The sequence below is a fragment of the Stomoxys calcitrans genome, chromosome 5 (genome assembly GCF_963082655.1).
Source record: "Stomoxys calcitrans chromosome 5, idStoCalc2.1, whole genome shotgun sequence".
NCBI lineage: Eukaryota > Metazoa > Arthropoda > Insecta > Diptera > Muscidae > Stomoxys > Stomoxys calcitrans.
In genome coordinates, this window is record NC_081556.1 from 132,808,883 (window position 1) to 132,827,280 (window position 18,398).

Sequence of the window (18,398 nt, forward strand, 5' to 3'; positions counted from 1 at the left end):
ATGACATATAAAAATTAAGCCTTCAAAACAAATAAATACTGCCGTAAGTAGAGTTCGAGTAGAAAGAAGTATGACATTTAACAAGCGTGTTAATTGATTCACTAAGTTTTGGCAATTTCATTTATTTCTAAACACATTTTTCGGCCTCTTCTACTCCAAACCGAGTGGTGCACAGACCAAGTTAATAATTAATACACATCAACACAATATCACTTGTTGTCGACATGGTATAGGACAAGCAAACCTAAGACTTGCGAGTGAAAAAGAGGAGCCAAAGGGAAACTAAAGGACAACAAATAGGGCAGCAACTTAAAACTGTAATAAAAATATGCCAACACTTAATGACAACAACAGAGAGCAGAGCCTGAGTAAAATGAACAGCGAGGACAGCAATGCTACAGCAGGACAACACAAAAATTGGTGGCAACAAAAATTATAACTTGACAGCACAAAAGGAACATTGAGTTAACCATACCACACCAAACCAAACCAAACCAACCAAGTCCAAGCAATGCCACCAAAACGGAGAAATGAATCGCTGTCGGAGCCACCAAAACATGCCACTGACCAACAGCTCCAAGGCATATAATAACAATTTCTGGCAAAGGCAAAAACAACGGCAACAAATACCATGACACTACTAAGGACAGCCAATGAATGTGATGACAGAAGACGAAGATCTAAAGGGGAGAAAAGAGAAATTTTTGCAAAAGTTGTTGTGGATGTTTTGCTAGACCTTATTTTCCGCCGGCTTGTTTCCACGTTCATTTAACCTACACCCAAAAGGCCTCCAATGAAAGAAAACTTTTCTTACGAGAGTGGTTGAAAAATGTGAAGACATGCTGAAAGCCAATCAGAGTAGAGTAGAGTAGAGAAGAGTAGAGTAGAGTAGAGTAGAGTAGAGTAGAGTAGAGTAGAGTAGAGTAGAGTAGAGTAGAGTAGAGTAGAGTAGAGTAGAGTAGAGTAGAGTAGAGTAGAGTAGAGTAGAGTAGAGTAGAGTAGAGTAGAGTAGAGTAGAGTAGAGTAGAGTAGAGTAGAGTAGAGTAGAGTAGAGTAGAGTAGAGTAGAGTAGAGTAGAGTAGAGTAGAGTAGAGTAGAGTAGAGTAGAGTAGAGTAGAGTAGAGTAGAGTAGAGTAGAGTAGAGTAGAGTAGAGTAGAGTAGAGTAGAGTAGAGTAGAGTAGAGTAGAGTAGAGTAGAGTAGAGTAGAGTAGAGTAGAGTAGAGTAGAGTAGAGTAGAGTAGAGTAGAGTAGAGTAGAGTAGAGTAGAGTAGAGTAGAGTAGAGTAGAGTAGAGTAGAGTAGAGTAGAGTAGAGTAGAGTAGTAGTAGAGTAGTAGTAGAGTAGTAGTAGAGTAGTTGTAGAGTAGTAGTTGAGTAGTAGTAGAGTAGTAGTAGAGTAATAGTAGAGTAGTAGTTGAGTAGTAGTTGAGTAGTAGTAGAGTAGTAGTAGAGTAGTAGTAGAGTAGTAGTAGAGTAGTAGTAGAGTAGTAGTAGAGTAGTAGTAGAGTAGTAGTAGAGTAGTAGTAGAGTAGTAGTAGAGTAGAGTAGAGTAGAGTAGTAGTAGAGTAGTAGTAGAGTAGAGTAGAGTAGAGTAGAGTAGAGTAGAGTAGAGTAGAGTAGAGTAGAGTAGAGTACAGTAGAGTAGAGTAGAGTAGAGTAGAGTAGAGTAGAGTAGAGTAGAGTAGAGTAGAGTAGAGTAGAGTAGAGTAGAGTAGAGTAGAGTAGAGTAGAGTAGAGTAGAGTAGAGTAGAGTAGAGTAGAGTAGAGTAGAGTAGAGTAGAGTAGAGTAGAGTAGAGTAGAGTAGAGTAGAGTAGAGTAGAGTAGAGTAGAGTAGAGTAGAGTAGAGTAGAGTAGAGTAGAGTAGAGTAGAGTAGAGTAGAGTAGAGTAGAGTAGAGTAGAGTAGAGTAGAGTAGAGTAGAGTAGAGTAGAGTAGAGTAGAGTAGAGTAGAGTAGAGTAGAGTAGAGTAGAGTAGAGTAGAGTAGAGTAGAGTAGAGTAGAGTAGAGTAGAGTAGAGTAGAGTAGAGTAGAGTAGAGTAGAGTAGAGTAGAGTAGAGTAGAGTAGAGTAGAGAAGAGTAGAGTAGAGTAGAGTAGAGAAGAGTAATAGTAGAGTAGTAGTAGAGTAGTAGTAGAGTAGTAGTAGAGTAGTAGTAGAGTAGTAGTAGAGTAGTAGTAGAGTAGTAGTAAAGTAGTAGTAGAGTAGTAATAGAGTAGTAGTAGAGTAGTAGTAGAGTAGTAGTATAGTAGTAGTAGAGTAGTAGTAGAGTAGTAGTAGAGTTGTAGTAGAGTAGTAGTAGAGTAGTAGTAGAGTAGTAGTAGAGTAGTTGTAGAGTAGTAGTTGAGTAGTAGTAGAGTAGTAGTAGAGTAGTAGTAGAGTAGTAGTAGAGTAGTAGTAGAGTAGTAGTAGAGTAGTAGTAGAGTAGTAGTAGAGTAGTAGTAGAGTAGTAGTAGAGTAGTAGTAGAGTAGTAGTAGAGTAGTAGTAGAGTAGTAATAGAGTAGTAGTAGAGTAGTAGTAGAGTGGAGTAGAGTAGTAGTAGAGTAGAGTAGAGTAGAGACGATTCGCGTTACAGGGTAGAGCAGATATTTGTAGTCTCTTACATTTTATCCTCTTGACTTATCATACAACCCTCGTCGTTTAAAAAATAAACCAAAACAAGCCATTTTACTTGGCTGATGGCATGTTAAAGAGTTTTAATGAAAACAAACGTGCCTTTGGAAATTATGAAGTTCTACTTATACGTTCTTCACCATATCATATGCAGTTTATTAAACTCACACATTCTCATCACGACACTTGCTGCAAGTGTATAAGTTTTCTTCGCCATAATTTTCATTATGCAGTCTGAGAGTTTGTCTGCAAGCAACAGTAACGCAAAGAGCTTGGGCTTTCTTACTTGACTGGAATCGTTGACTGAGTTTGGTTTCGCTGTTGTGTCTGTGGATGTTGCAATTAATAAATCAGTGCCTTGGCAAGTGACTTTTATTTCAGCCATCGTTAAGTGTCAAAAACTGGTTTAAATTAATTAAAAGAAAAGTATGAGTACACACATACACATAAACTCATCTGTATATACATTCATAGCCAATTCATTTGCATACACGTATCAACGATAAGAGAGAAAAATATTTCATATAAGTTTCACGATTCTGATGCGTTTGAGTATACGAGTGCAACGGAAGTGTTTACTTAACGTAATGCTGTCGAATAGTTTCCTGTCTGCGGGCATGAAAAAGAGCGAATCATTCTTAATATTAATGACCTTTGAGATTTTTGCAAGTTGTTCTATGTGCATGGGTATTGGTGACAAATGATAAGGCCACATAAATACGCCTAAGTGATATGGTCTTATTTTGATGAAAGATGTTAATTCATGTACAGCTAACAATTTTGAAAAAAATCAGCTTTGTTTCCAAAAAATACAAAGAGACTCATTTTATTATGAAATAGGATATACAAGTAGAAAACATTTTTATCGAAGTTTAAAAGTTTTTATTGAGTTGTAGCCCCGAATGGAAGGAAAATTTCTCCCCTTTTTGGAAATTGTTGTAAGTTTTCTGCTCATGATTCTTTGTAGTTTTTGAACACAGTGATATATAAATTAAATTAAATTTTATTTATATTTGGCAAAAAATAAAACACGAAATAATTTTCAAATTTTTTTTTTTTTTGCAGGTAATTACATCTTTTTCGTATTGGTGCATGAGAGTAAGAAACACTTCGTTTTCGACAACACTTTTCGACAGAATAGAATTTCACAGTAAGTCTCTAAATATTGGGTTGCCCAAAAAGTAATTGCGGATTTTTCATATAGTCGGCGTTAACAAATTTGTTCACAGCTTGCGACTCTGTAATTGCATTCTTTCTTCCGTCAGTTATCAGCTGTTACTTTTAGCTTGCTTTAGAAAAAAAGTGTAAAAAAAGTATATTTAATTAAAGTTCATTCTAAGTAATATTGAAAATGCATTTACTTCCTTTTAAAAAATCCGCAATTACTTTTTGGGCAACCCAATACTTTTTTACACTTTTTTTCTAAAGCAAGCTAAAAGTAACAGCAGTCATAAGCTGTGAAAAAATTTGTCAACGCCGACTATATGAAAAATCCGCAATTACTTTTTGGGCAACCCAATAGACTGTCACCAATGTTCAGAAAACTTAATGTAGATTTGAAGTAGGTTTATTTGAAAGGTTTCCTTTATAGAGCTGTCAAACAAACCTATATTAAGGCTTCATAAGGTTTTGTGAATACGGCCCTATATGTCATTATATGACATATTTTAATAAGATAGAAGTTTTTTTAATTAGCCGAATATTTTACAAAATTAAATTTTAGGAGCGCAGCACTTTGGGCGAAATGACCGATCTAGCGCTCAATTATTAATTTTTTTATAAACGGCATAATGGTATCTCAACCGATCAAAAAGATTGCACTGATCTTAGAAATGGATTCTATAGTGATTGATTCCGTCCATTAGAACAGCTTTAAGCTGTCAAATCCCACATATGTTTCAGCGGGCGCATATTTAGCATTACAACGTGTTTTTTTGAATTATCAAACAGGTTATACATTTGCGTTTGTACCAATCTTGCTATCATTTTGCGGTATGAATCATCTGTATCCAACTGCAATTTTACAAGATATTGCATTTTTTGGGAACAGTGTTGGTCCTCAGACTAGGAGTTTATATAATACTAGTTGATCCCGGCCCGCTCCGTTGCGTCTTTATTAACATCATGCGAAAAATATGTTTTTCAGAACAATTTGTTTACCTAATCCCAAATACAATACCCTTTATTTGCACCCCATATAACCATGATTGGCAAATATTTCCATTAAGGGAAGGGTTTCGTAGTCCCATATTGTCATGACAGTCCAAAATGTCCGTTTGATTGAGTTTCGGGTCAGTGCGGCCTCCTATGAACTTGGACCAAATTTTTAATACAAAATTCGTACTCTACTCTCAAATACCTTTCATTTGAGTCCCATAATGTCTCCATTGATCCACTTTTATTTTTGGGTGGTGCTTTTGAGATAAAGGGGAGGGTCCCCCTTCCGATATTAACAAATTATATAGCCTATTGCGCCTTCCAAACCATATTCGTAATCTACTCTCTAATACCTTTCATTTGAGTCCCACATAGTCCCGATAGGTCCACTTTTATTTTTGGGTAATGCTCTTGGGGTCCGCCCCCTTACGATATCAACAGATTCTATAGTCTATTGCTCGTTCCAGACCATATTCTCTATCTACTCCCTAATGCCTTTCATTTTAGTCCCGTATTGTTATTATCGTTCAATATGCCTATTTGAGGGGGTTTGGGGTCGGGGCGGCCTCCTATGTATCTGTACTCAATTGTAAGTATGAAGTTAGTACTCTACTCTCGAACACTTTTCATTTGAGTTCCATGTGTTACCGATCGGTCTTACTTTATTTTTGGGCGGTGCTCAAAAAATTTTATAGCCTATTATTCCTCCCGGATCATCATACACTACTTCAAGAAAATCCGTTCAGCCATTTTCGAGTCTATTCGGAACAAACAAACAGACAAACCAGCACATTTTGAGTTTTATATAACAGACTAGCTGAACCAGGTCCGCTCCGCTGGACCTCTTTTACAACCAATGGAACAAAATTATCCTTCGAATACTTATTTTGCACAGATAAAAAGCTGTGCTTACAGTAATAATAGAAATGCTTTTATTTGAGTCCCATATACTTTTTATTGCTCTATGAATTCGATAGGGGGTTAAGGGTCATTTAAGTTTGGATGTTAGATGTGCTCGATTCTTTTGGGGATTTTGGGAGTGGGAAGGCCCCCAGGATGTTAGTTGGTCGGTTTAGGGGGTGGTGTGGACACTCAGAAATGCGATCCCAAAAGTGGGAATTAATTTCGTTTCCTACTCCCAAATACTACTACTACTACTTTCATGTATGTTCGTGATAACTTCCAAAAATTAAAAAAAATTTATGAAAATTGGACAAAAAATGATTTTTCTCTAGGAAAACTTAAAATATCCATACTTCCTTAACTAAGCCTCGAAGAGCAAAACTAAGGTTAACTCGTGATCACTTCCAAGAATTCAAAAAAAGTTATGAAAATCGGCCATAAAACTAAAAAAAACTAATTTCTCCTTAGGAAAACTTAAAATGGTCATATCTCCTTAACTAAGCCTCGTAGAGCAAAACTAAGGTTAATTCATGATCACTCCAAAAAATTCAAAAAAAAAAAAAATATGAAAATCGGCCAAAAAATAATTTTTCCCTAGAAAAACTTAAAATGGTCATATCTCCTTAACCAAACCCTGTAGAGCAAAACTTAGTTTAATTCGTTATTGCTTCCAAAAATTCAAAAAATTTATGAAAATCAGCCAAAAAAATGATTTTTTCCCTGGAAAAACTTAATATGGCCATATCTTTTTAACTAAGCCTCTCTGAGCAAAGCTAAGATTAATTCGTGATCACTTCCAAAAATTCAAAAAAATTTATAAAAATCGGCCAAAAAACGAATTTTCCCTAGGAAAACTTAAAATGGCCATATCTCCTTAAATATGCCTCGTAGAGCAAAACTATGGATAATTCGTGATCACTTACAAACATGGCAATGGTCAGTAAATACGAATGTCCGATTTAGGGGTACTTTGGGATGTGGGGTATTCCCTCAAACACTTAGCCCGGAAAAAATATCAGGATCGTGCTCTACTCTCAAATATCATTTATTTGAACCCCATATTGCCATTGGTTTAAGGGAAATTTATGGGACGAGGAGTCCCCTGAACACTTGGCCCTAAAACTGGATATCAAATTAGTTTTCTAGTCTCAAATCCATGTCGTTTGAGCCCCATATTGTAATAGTCAGCAAATATGTCCAGTTTGAGGGGGTGCGCCCTAAAAAATATCAACATCGCACTCAACTCTCTTTGAGCCCCAAATTGGCATGGTGAGCAAATACCCCCTATTTGGGGGGTTGTTATGGGGGTGAGACGTATCCTAGTTGGTCCTGAATGTTGATATCAGATTCGTGCTCCACTCCCAAATATCTCCATCCCCCAAACCGGTCATATTTGCTGACTATGGAAATATGAGGCTTAAACCAAGAATCATGGTCCCGATTTTGGGTACCTATCATTATACACCACCTGTGAATATTTTAAGAATAAATGTTAAACCGTTTTTGAGCCTATAGGGAACACACAAACAAACACAAATTAATTTTTATACCCACCCCCATAGGATAGGGGGTATAGTCATTTAGTCATTCCGTTTGCAACACATCGAATAGTCCATTCCTGAACCCATAAAGTATATATTTCTGATCGTCTTAATTCTATAATGGGTGAATTGATTACTTTGAACAGATTCTTAGGTTGGTATCCGCTGAGGCGCTCGTATGCCCCATTGTGATTCCTCAACCACTCTCCGCAGGCTTTGCACCGAATTCCATATCCTCTTCTTAAAGACGGTTCGTTGAAACACTGGCAACTTTGAAATTCTTGAATATGAATGGATTCACCCCTCTGTAGGACACTACAGTGCTATAATAGGGAAAGATCCAAGTATCCTATTTCTAATGCAACATAAAGACGGACTATGGCAGAGGACATCGACGTCGATCGACATCATTTACAGATGACAACATTTCTGATGCCTTTGCGAGACAAAGGGGTACCTAACTTGTTGTGCCTTGCAATGATTCCTATTATGCATCTGAGCGGCTCCCGCTTCATAGACAGAAAGTCGTAAACATTTAGTTTAGACGGTTCATCCTGTAGCCTCTTCCCAACGATTAAACTCTTTCCTTGTATCGCATCTCCGCCTGCAAAAAGTTGCACTCATTACTCATGTGTAGACAGACGTCAATGTCGAGTTCCAGGCAGTATATACCACGCCCATTTTCGATCCATCTGTAGCTATATTAATGTCTGCGAATCTAATCCTTCTTTTCTACCACTCTTCTATAGTAGTCCCTTGAGCAACCAATCTTCTATTAACTATCAGGATTTTCAACAATAGCGTTGCAAATTTTTTTTTTATAAAACAAAAACGGTTGTGGATATCAATAGAAAGAACGTTCGATGCCATTATGTATGGAACTCGATTTCTTTTGCAGTACCACCACGTGCACGCTTGCAGAAGTCCAGACGCTGATCCCAATTTTCGACAGTTTTCATGCTTAAATTGTCCGGTACTGTTGCAATTTCGCGTTCGATATTTGTATGAACTTCATCAATCGTCAATGGCTTGCTGGCATAGACCATAGACTCGACGTAGCCTCTCAGGAAATAGTCGAACGGCACCAATTCGCACGACTGAGGCGGCCAATCCACTGAACAATTTCGAGAGATAACACGTTGTCCAAGCTTGTTTTACAAGAAATTGATTGTGATATTCGCTGTGTGACTTGTGGCGCCGTTCTATTGGAACTACATGTTCTCTAAGTCCATATCATCCAATTGTGGTCAAAATTATTCTGTAATCATTGAACGGTAGCGATTCCCATTGACAGTAACGTGCCGGTCTTGATCAGTACAGGAAGAAGTACGGCCCAATGACACCGCCGGCCCATAAACCACAGCAAACTGTAATTCTTTCGGGATGCAATGATGACTCATGGATTACTATCTGACCTATACCGCATATTTTAAGCCTCTTCGATGAAGATGATTTTTCGATGAAAATGATGACTCCGAAATTCGATCGTAAATTTTAATAATTTCAACTTGTTGGCTCATACATCTTTCTATCATGAAATGGCAAAACTTACTCAACAGAAATGTCAAAAAAACCGCAAAAAATATGATGGCTATGGCTCTACTTTGTAGTGTCCCTGAAAAATAAACCCTGTTTAACCTTATCCAGCTGGAAATTGATCCGACAGTCCATCGTGGCATTATTTAATATACGTATAAGAAGGCCTAGCTGCAGTAGTCTAAGCAATGTTCTTCCAGCCTACCAACTGCCACAATATACGCCATTTGTCCGATTTCGACCAAAGTTTCATACGATATTTTTCATGGTGCTACGTTCTGGTCGAATTTAAAACCATGTTAATTGTAATACCCCCATCATATGGGCTAAAATTTTTTGTGAATAATACTACATGTTTGCCAACTGTCAGATAGATATAATGACATACAGCATTATATTGGGTTGCCCAAAAAGTAATTGCGGATTTTTTAAAAGAAAGTAAATGCATTTTTAATAAAACTTAGAATGAACTTTAATCAAATATATAATTGCCATTTTGTTCGATAACCTTTTGCCATCTTCCTGGCAAATTTATTCTTCCACGCTCATAGAACTTCTGGTCTTTATGTGCAAAAAACTGAACCAAGTGCGATTTTATAACCTCATCATTGCCAAAAGTTTTACCATTTAAGGAGTTCTGCAAAGATCAAAATAAATGGTAGTCTGATGGTGCAAGGTCAGGGCTATATGGTGGATGCATCAAAAGTTCCCAGCCAAGATCACTCAGTTTTTGGCGAGTGACCAAAAATGTGTGCGGTCTAGCGTTGTCCTGGTGGAATATGACACCTTTACGATTGACCAATTCTGGTCGCTTCTCCTTGATGGCTGTATTCAATAATGTCCAATTGTTGACAGTAAACATCCGAATTAATCGTTTGGTTCCTTGGAAGCAGCTCAAATATACCACACCCTTCCAATCCCACCAAACAGACAGCATAACCTTCTTTTGGTGGATATCAGCCTTTGAAGTGGTTTGATCTGGTTCACCATGCTTGAACCATGATCGTTTTCGACTAACGTTGTTGTAAACAATCCATTTCTCATCTCCAGTTATGATTCATTTTAAAAACGGATCGAATTCATTGCGTTTAAGGTGCATATCACAAGCGTTGATTCTTCGGTTTGTTAAATGAATTTCTTTCAATACATGTGGTGGTACCCAAATATCAAGCTTTTTCACCAGTCCAAGATTTTTATGTGATAATGAACGGTTGATTTTGGTATATTTAACTACTCTCCTATCTCACGCTCAGTTACATGACGATCCAATTCGATTAATGCTTTGATTTGGTCATCATTGACTTCATTTGGCCGACCTGAACGTGGCTCATCTTTAAGTGAAAAATCTCCAGAACGGAATTTTGCGAAACCAATTTTTAACACTGTTTTCCTTTTAAGGCTTTATCACCATACACAACTCGTAACTTTTTAGCAACCTGCTCCGCGTTTTTTCCTTTACGGAAATAATAAAGTAAAGTATAACGAAAATGCTCCTTTGGGGGCTCCATATTAAAATTGACGCCAAACAAACATATGTAAACAAAATTTCGCGCACTTTTCATCTAAAGCAAGCTAAAAGTAACAGCTGATAACTGACAGGAGAAAGATGGCAATTACAGAGTCACAAGCCGTTGTAAACAATTTGTCAACGCCGACTATATGAAAAATCCGCAATTACTTTTTGGGCAACCAATATCTATCTGACAGTTTGCGTTCCAACAGGCACATATCGCTTCATCATTATTATTAATCTAAATTAAATAATCTTATTAGAACTCCAGGGAAATCTTCACTTTAAACTGAAAAACATGACGTCAAAATCAAATCTAAAAACTCTTCTTAAAATTGACTTAAAAAATATATAAGCTTCTTATTATTATTTTTTTTTTTTTTTTTCATTATATTATCCGTCCATCACAATATCAACTCCAAACTTCATATTTGTCTTGTACTTTCTTTCCCAAATTACCATTAGTCTATCATTAAGTCTCAGACATTCTCCAATGTTGACATAAGCGTTTAAGCTCTTGCATAGAGCTTTATGACACGTGTAATACGATACAAAGCATGCAATTAAAACGAAACAAAAACAATAGCAACAACAACAACATCATCATCATCAAGCAATATAAACAACAAACAAACATCATTGGCATGGCATTGCCAGATATGTCAAACAAAGAACATAAACTTTTGTTACTTGACTTGGTGGTTAATGAAATTTTCTAAGACACAAATCTCTAACCACCACCAACGCCATCATCACAAGAGAACTCCTTCTTTTGAACGCCGCATTATTCTCTACAATCACTAGCATCGGTGTTATCATCAAAGCTCGCTAATATTCCACTGATACAAGTCCTTTTGTACAACACCAGAAAAAAAACCATTTAATAGCAAAAATATTCAAATTCTAGTGACTTGGAGGAATTTATGCAAAATGATGTTGTTGAACATTTGTAAGGATTTCTATGGCAATGTTCAAATAATACCCCAAAACTAGATACAAATGAAAATGTTTGCCTTCTTCCGCTACTAAATGTATGAGTATGATAATTGAGTTGGGTTAAGTAGCTAGCTACCCTATGGGAAACTTCAACAGACGTTAAAGTTAATATGGAACTGATCTAAAGAAGAAAAATGTTATGATACCCATTACCACGGAATGGGAGGTTATATTATTTGTAACATGTTTTAATACTGATTTCAAATCCTAAAAACTACATATACTCTTGATTGTAGTAAAATTCTATAGCGATTGGGCAATGTCCATTTGTGTATAGTAATAAATGAAGATATTGACCTGAAATTTTCCCCAGATTTTCTTTTTCGTTTTGAACAGGCCAACTCTCATAGGCCGATAGACCGAACTTTAAGCAATTGAGCCAATAAGAAGTGAATTTTTCATATGATTGCCTCCACTCTGGCCCTCGCAGTTGATTAGTCTAAGCCGCAAGAACACCACAGGGTTTTGCCCATACATATCTCAGAAGGAAGAATCCTTATTATCGGCTGTATCGAGAACAGCATGCTTTAAGAAAGGAAAAGCCAAGAATGACCTAGTCCACTACACGAAAGATCCACAATATAAAGGAATATACAGTCGTATCATATCTTTACATTGAGGGTCATTCAAAAAAGTAAAATCACCTTCAAAATGGGAAACCCTAGATATTGACATTATCGTAAGAGAGTTTATTATTGGGTTGCCCAAAAAGTAATTGCGGATTTTTCATATAGTCGGCGTTGACAAATTTTTTTACAGCTTGTGACTCTGTAATTGCATTCTTTCTTCTGTCAGTTATCAGCTGCTACTTTTAGCTTGCTTTAGAAAAAAGTGTAAAAAAAGTATATTTGATTAAAGTTCATTTTAAGTTTTATTAAAAATGCATTTACTTTCTTTTAAAAAATCCGCAATTACTTTTTGGGCAACCCAATAGCAAGTTAGTACTTACTTACATACTTCAATTACGTATTACAGAACATTTGTTTCACTAGCCGAACGTAGAATAAGGTTCCAAGCGTCTCGATCTTCTGCGCTTATTCTAAAATCTCTGACACAATGTTTCTAGGGGTCTCCCATCACTGGATCTTTCCATCGGGCTTTTGGTCTTCCCGGTTTGCGTGCACCACCGTGTTTGCCTTCAAAAGACTTCTTAGCCATTTTGGCAACATGACCTAGCTAACCCAGCCATTGTATTTTGATACGTGTAACTATGCTATCATCGTCATACAACTCATGGTTCATTCGACGCCTATGGTCTGGTCGATATATTTTACGAAGAATATTTCTCTCAAACACTCCAAGCACTGCCTCGTCTGGATTCACAAGTACCCATGCTTCAGATCCATATAACAGCACGGGTAGTATCAGTGTCTTGTATAGTGTAATCTTCGTCTGTCGAGAGGTGGCTTTGTTCCGAAACTGCCTACTTAGTCCAAAGTAGCATCTGTTTGGCAGTATTATTCTTCGCTTAATCTCAAAACTGTTGTCATTCGTTTCGGTTACGGCGGTGCCAAGGTATACAAAGTTTCTGACTATCTCAAAGTTGTGGTTCCCAACTTTCTCCATTTTCTTCCCATCCATTTCGTTTTATCTCCATTTACTGTCAAACTAATTGTCACTGATTCCCCTTCAATTCTTTCAAAGGCTCCAGTTACTTCTTCCGGTGACCGACCCATGAAATCGATGTCGTCGGCATAGGCAAGTAGTATTTGTTGTCTTGTGAGTAGTGTGTCATATCTATTCACATCAGCATCTCGTATAATCTTCTCCAGCAGGATACTAAAATGATCATACGATAGGCTTTATCCTTGTCTGAAACCTCTTTTGGTATTAAATGGTTCGAAGAGATTCTTTCCTATTCTTACTGAGGAGCGTGTATAATCAAGTATCATCCTGCAGTGTCTTACTAATTTTGAAGGGATATCAAACTCAGGCATGACTTGAAATTCCTTTGAACGTATAGGGCTATCGGCGGCTTTGTTGTCAACAAAAAGATTGCTTTGTCCTTCTCGGGTCTTTTCTAGGATTTGGCGTTGTGTGAATGTCCGGACTAGGGTGGATTTACCAGATCTGAAGCCACATTGATAGGGCCCAATTATCTCATTGATTTTAGGTTTTAACGTTTCACACAGTACGCTCGTGAGTATCTTGTATGCGATGGGTTATCAACGGTACCGGCTAAAAACCCTCCCTGTGTCAACCCTGCGTATTAATTCCACCTCGGAACCGCTTTCTCATTACTTCGAGATAAACCCATATCTTGTGCCTGCTTTCAGACCACCGCATCCATACACCGCATCCACCTCGGAACCGCTTTCTCATTACTTCGAGATAAACCCATATCTTGTGCCTGCTTTCAGACCACCGCATCCATCCTCTGCGCCGCAGCATCCAGATCTATCTTCTTCCTGCACATTATTTGTTCGGCGCATCTCATCCCCACCTCCAAGTTCTTCTTGTCTTCTAGCATCCTCTGGACTATTGTCCCAGACGAAATGTGCCCAATGGCTGTTTCTAATTGCCTGCGTCTTTCAACTCAGCGCTCGCTGTGAAAGAATCTGTGTTCCACATCGCCAGCAAATTTTCCCATTTTTATGCAGGTATTTCCGGAATTTAACCATGGCCTGTTAACATCTGTATGCCTTAATAGTTGACTTCGCCGTGTTTCCTTTCTCTCCATATCCGTACATGGCGTATTAGTCGTCGCGTCCACCTGGCTCCGATTCTCATTCGTCCACCTTTGTTGTCATCGCTCGATGAATCTCACCTTGTCCTTTCTACGTGTTGCAACAACTGTGCCAAGTGTGGTTCAAATCGGTTCATAACCTGATATAGCTTTCATATAAACCGATCTTGGGTCTTGACTTCTTGAGCCTCTAGAGGGCGCAATTCTTATCCGATTTGAATGAATTTTGGCAAGACGTATTTTATTCTTACTTTCAACAACTGTGCCAACTATGGTTCAAATCGGTCCATAACCTGAAATAGCTGCCATATAAACCGATCTTGGGTATTGATATCTTGAGCCTCTAGAGGGCGCAATTCCTAGCCGATTTGAATGAATTTTGGCACGACGTGTTTTGTTATGATATCCAATAACTGTGCCAACTATGGTTCAAATCGGTTCATAACCTGATATAGCTGCCATATAAACCGATCTGGGATCTTGACTTCTTGGGATCGGATTCTCTCTTGACCGTCAACATATGTGTTTGTTATGGTCTGAATCGGTGGATAGCCCGATATAGCTCCCATATAAATCGATCTCTCTATTTTACTTCTTGAGCCCCCAAAGGGCGCAATTCTTATTCGTATTGGCTGACATTTTACACAGGTTTGTTTGTTTGTTTGTTTATTGATACCAGACATCACAAGATAAAAATCTTATAAGTGACGATGCCGGTTTAAGGAATGGATTACATCGAATATGTGTTAAGAAAAATATAAATAAAAAAGTAATTATATTATAAAAATTTATCATAAGAGAAATTTTTTAGGAATTATACTTTAAATATAGTGTTTGAAAATTGTTTTCTTGAAAAGAGTAGCATTACTTATGGTTTGGATGTTGGATGGCAAATTGTTCCAAAGACGAATACTGTTGATTAAAAATTGTTTTTCAGAGTTTGAGGTTCGGAAGCGTGGTAGAATGATTTTTAGTCCTCTGCCAGATCGAGCAAAATGGAGATGATCATAAAGATATTTTGGCTGCTTAAGATAGATTATTTTTTGCAGTAAAATAACGCATTTCGCTTTGAGGAGGTTTTCGAAACTAATGTCGAATATTTTGTGGGCGAATTGAGAAATTCGGTCTCTCCTTTTCTTATTAAATATGTAGCGAGCAATGTTATTGTAGCTTACTTTTAGTTTGTTGAAGTCTCTCGAATCACAATTTGCGAAAATTTCACATCCATAAAGTAGAGTAGGTATAAGGTAAGATTTCGCTAAAAGCATACGTACTTGAAAAGGTGTAGAAGTCCGCACAGACCACAAACTTCGCAGCATTCCTTGAACTTTACCAACAGCTTTGTTTATATGATTAGTCCAAGTCAGTTTGGAATTGAATATTACACCAAGGTTGCAGGATGTATCAACAGTTTCTATTACCGAGTTGTTCAAAGTAGCTCTTACAGGAGGAATCTGGGTGGTTGATCGTTTTAAAATTTTCATCAGTTTAGTTTTTGACGGATTTAGACAGAGACTATTTTTACTCGCCCAGTTCTGGATTTCATTCAGATCGCAATTAATATTATTTATACATGATTGTACGCAATTTGGTTTAGCGCTGGAGAAAAGCTGAACATCGTCAGCGTACATTTGCACATTACAATGCATTGGAATATCAGGTAGATCATTTATGTATACAGAAAAAAGTAAGGGACCAAGGATAGAGCCCTGCGGAACACCTCTAGGTACATCAAGTGCCGCAGATGTTGTATCACCGACATTGACGGATTGACGGCGTCCGGTAATGTATGATGAAATCAGTTTACAGGCCGGTTTGGAGAAAAAGAAAAGTCTGTCAAGCTTCGAGATAAGAATATCATGGTTCACTGTGTCAAAGGCTTTACTGTGGTCCAGTAAAACCAGAAATGATACCATATTATTATCCATATTTTGTCTCAATTCTTCCACAACGTCAATTAATACAGTAGAGCAGTTTCTTTTTGTTCGAAAACCAGATTGTCTATCATTCAAAAGACCTCTGAAACTCAGGAAGGCATCTATTTGAGTATTTATAATACGTTCCAAAGCTTTAGAGAAAAACGGCAGGATAGCAATCGGACGGAACTCTGAATTCTGTTTGGGTATCGGTATAATTTTTGCCAATTTCCAGTCTGTTGGGAACGTTGACTTTGTAAGAATGTTGTTATAAATGTGTGTAACAAATGGAAGTATTTTCGGCAGTACCAATTTGGCAAATCTAGGATGTATGCCATCAAATCCCATTGCGTCAGACTTTATGGTTGCAAAACTTTGTAAGACTTCTTCGGGACTAACACATCTAAACGAGAATGTGTCTTCAATCTGTGCTGTAGAAATATTAGAATAAGTGTTTGTGCCAGGGTCCACAGTATTTATTTTCAAAAAGTTTTCATTTATCTCATCTAGGTCAGAGATAGAAAGACAATCAGTGTTGGTATTGGATTTCGATCCAATTCCGATGTTCCTTATTTCTTTCCATTTTCGCTTACTATCAATTGCATTTTCGAATTTCCTTTTATAGTACTGCTTTTTGGACTCGTTAGTCTTTTTGAGCACATCTCTTCTAGCGGATTTAAACGTGTCATACAGTGTAGGCAGTCTATAACGTTTCCATCTTTTATATGCCAAATTTCGAACGCTGATCAAGTGCTTGATTTCAGGAGTAAACCATGGCTGTTGTTTTCTGTTAGTATAAATGACTTTGACAGGAACGCATGTGTCGTAAATTGAGCAAAGGTTATGATTTAGGAAGGAAACTTGTTCGTCAACACCTTCCATATAGAAAATCTCTTCCCAAGGTACTTCATCTAAACTTTGATGCAGAAGTGGCCAGTCAATGTTTTTGAAGTCGCGATATGTCGATGTACAAACAGTGGGATTAATTTCGAAGTGGTATGTGACGAAAAGCAAATCATGCTTGGAGAATGCGGGGGCATCTAGCTGATTGTAGAGAGATATTTTGGACAAATGGCTGACAAAGAACACATCTAGCAGACTCGCGTTACTTCTTGTGAAGTGAGTTGGTGCGGAATCATTCACAGGAAGTAGCCCTAGGGTTTGCATTGAGTCGGCAAGACAGCGCTCAACAAGCAAGTTGCTATTAAAATCACCAGCTACGATTATATTGTCGTACTCGATGGAAATTATATCAATAGTTTCTATTAATTCTTCAAAATCTATTGATGAATTTGGTCTGTAGACGCAACCCAGCAGTAATCTTTTCTTGTCATCAGATAAAAGTTCCAGAAATAAGTATTCAATGCGGGAAGAGCGGTTTGACATACATTTGAGAGAGCAGCTTATACCATGTTTGATATATATAGCTACCCCGCCGCCATGAGTATGACGATCCGCTCTAAACAGTTTGTATCCCGTAACATGAAAAATGCTGCTATCGATTTCAGGATGAAACCACGTTTCAGATATACAAATGGCGTCGATGTCGGAGTTAATAAATGTATCGCGAAACTCATCCATTTTGTTATTAAGACTTTGGGCATTTATGTGCACCAGTTTTAGGCCTGTTTTTTGTTTTGATAGTATTCGTATCATGCATTTTAAGTTGTCTTTGGAACATTGTTTTGCTCTATCTAATATTATAAGAAAAATAAGTAATGCTACAAAGGTTTGTATAGTTACTTAGGACTACAATGTGAAATTTACTTAAAGTAAGTGGTGTAACATTTATTTTTTCTATGCAGGAAATCAGTGAGTAACAATTTATGTAAATAATAATAAAAAGTTCGAGTAATTTATATATTGAGTCATGAAATATTTTAATTTTGATCATTATTATTGCTGGAATATTCTGCTGGCATGTTGATTGGTTCAGGACCGCCGCGAAAAAGATTGATTAATTTGCTGGTACTATCAACCATGATAGGTGGCTCATCTTTTGTTCTTTTGACATATACGAGGCCACGGAGACTAAATGTTGACTCGATGCATTTTTGCCGTTTTAGTTTAAGTGCATTTTGAAGTATTTTGTAGTTATAACTGGTAAGATTTTCGTTTACATAGATATGTTTATCGGAATCATATCCCACATGTTGTAGTTGCAATGCAGTTTTATGACTTTTTTTGAACTGCGATATATTTTTTAAAATAAAGTTTTTATCAGAGGGTGATGTTAGATTCACCATGATTGTTTCTGGAGTGTCTCTATTTTTATTAACATTGCAGACTCGATAAATTGCTCTGATGGTTGGAGTAGCAATGTTTAGATTGTTGCAAAGAGTGTCAAAAATTTGAAATAGATTTTCGTCATTTGTATAAGGGATACCGTTTATCCGAAGGTCACTCGCAACGTGGAAATTTTCGTGTTTTTGTTGTTGAACTTTTAGTTTTTCGATTTCATGTTTTAATACACCTATATCCTGGTTCATGTTTTCAATTTTGTCTGCCACTGTTTCAATTTTCTCAACACGATTGGTTATATTA

At 37.2% G+C, this 18,398-nt stretch overlaps 1 protein-coding gene across 1 annotated transcript; it reads right to left on the reverse strand.

Annotated features, from left to right (window-relative positions):
- Positions 1-465: 465 nt before the first annotated feature.
- Positions 466-17,435, reverse strand: LOC131997999 (uncharacterized). The gene is made up of 2 exons (XM_059369950.1): positions 15,248-17,435; positions 466-680 (listed from the first exon to the last, which is right to left on the reverse strand). The coding sequence occupies exons 1-2, from the start codon at positions 17,433-17,435 to the stop codon at positions 466-468; spliced, it is 2,403 nt and encodes an 800-aa protein (XP_059225933.1).
- Positions 17,436-18,398: the final 963 nt, after the last annotated feature.

Excerpts from the sequence above, each read along its gene's own strand:
- LOC131997999 (XM_059369950.1), bottom strand. The coding sequence starts at position 17,435 with ATGGATGAGTTTCGCGATACATTTATTAACTCCGACATCGACGCCATT. Across the intron at positions 681-15,247 it reads AGTTCAAGGAATGCTGCGAA|ATCTTCGTCTTCTGTCATCA; the intron begins GTTTGTGGTCTG and ends TCTCCCCTTTAG.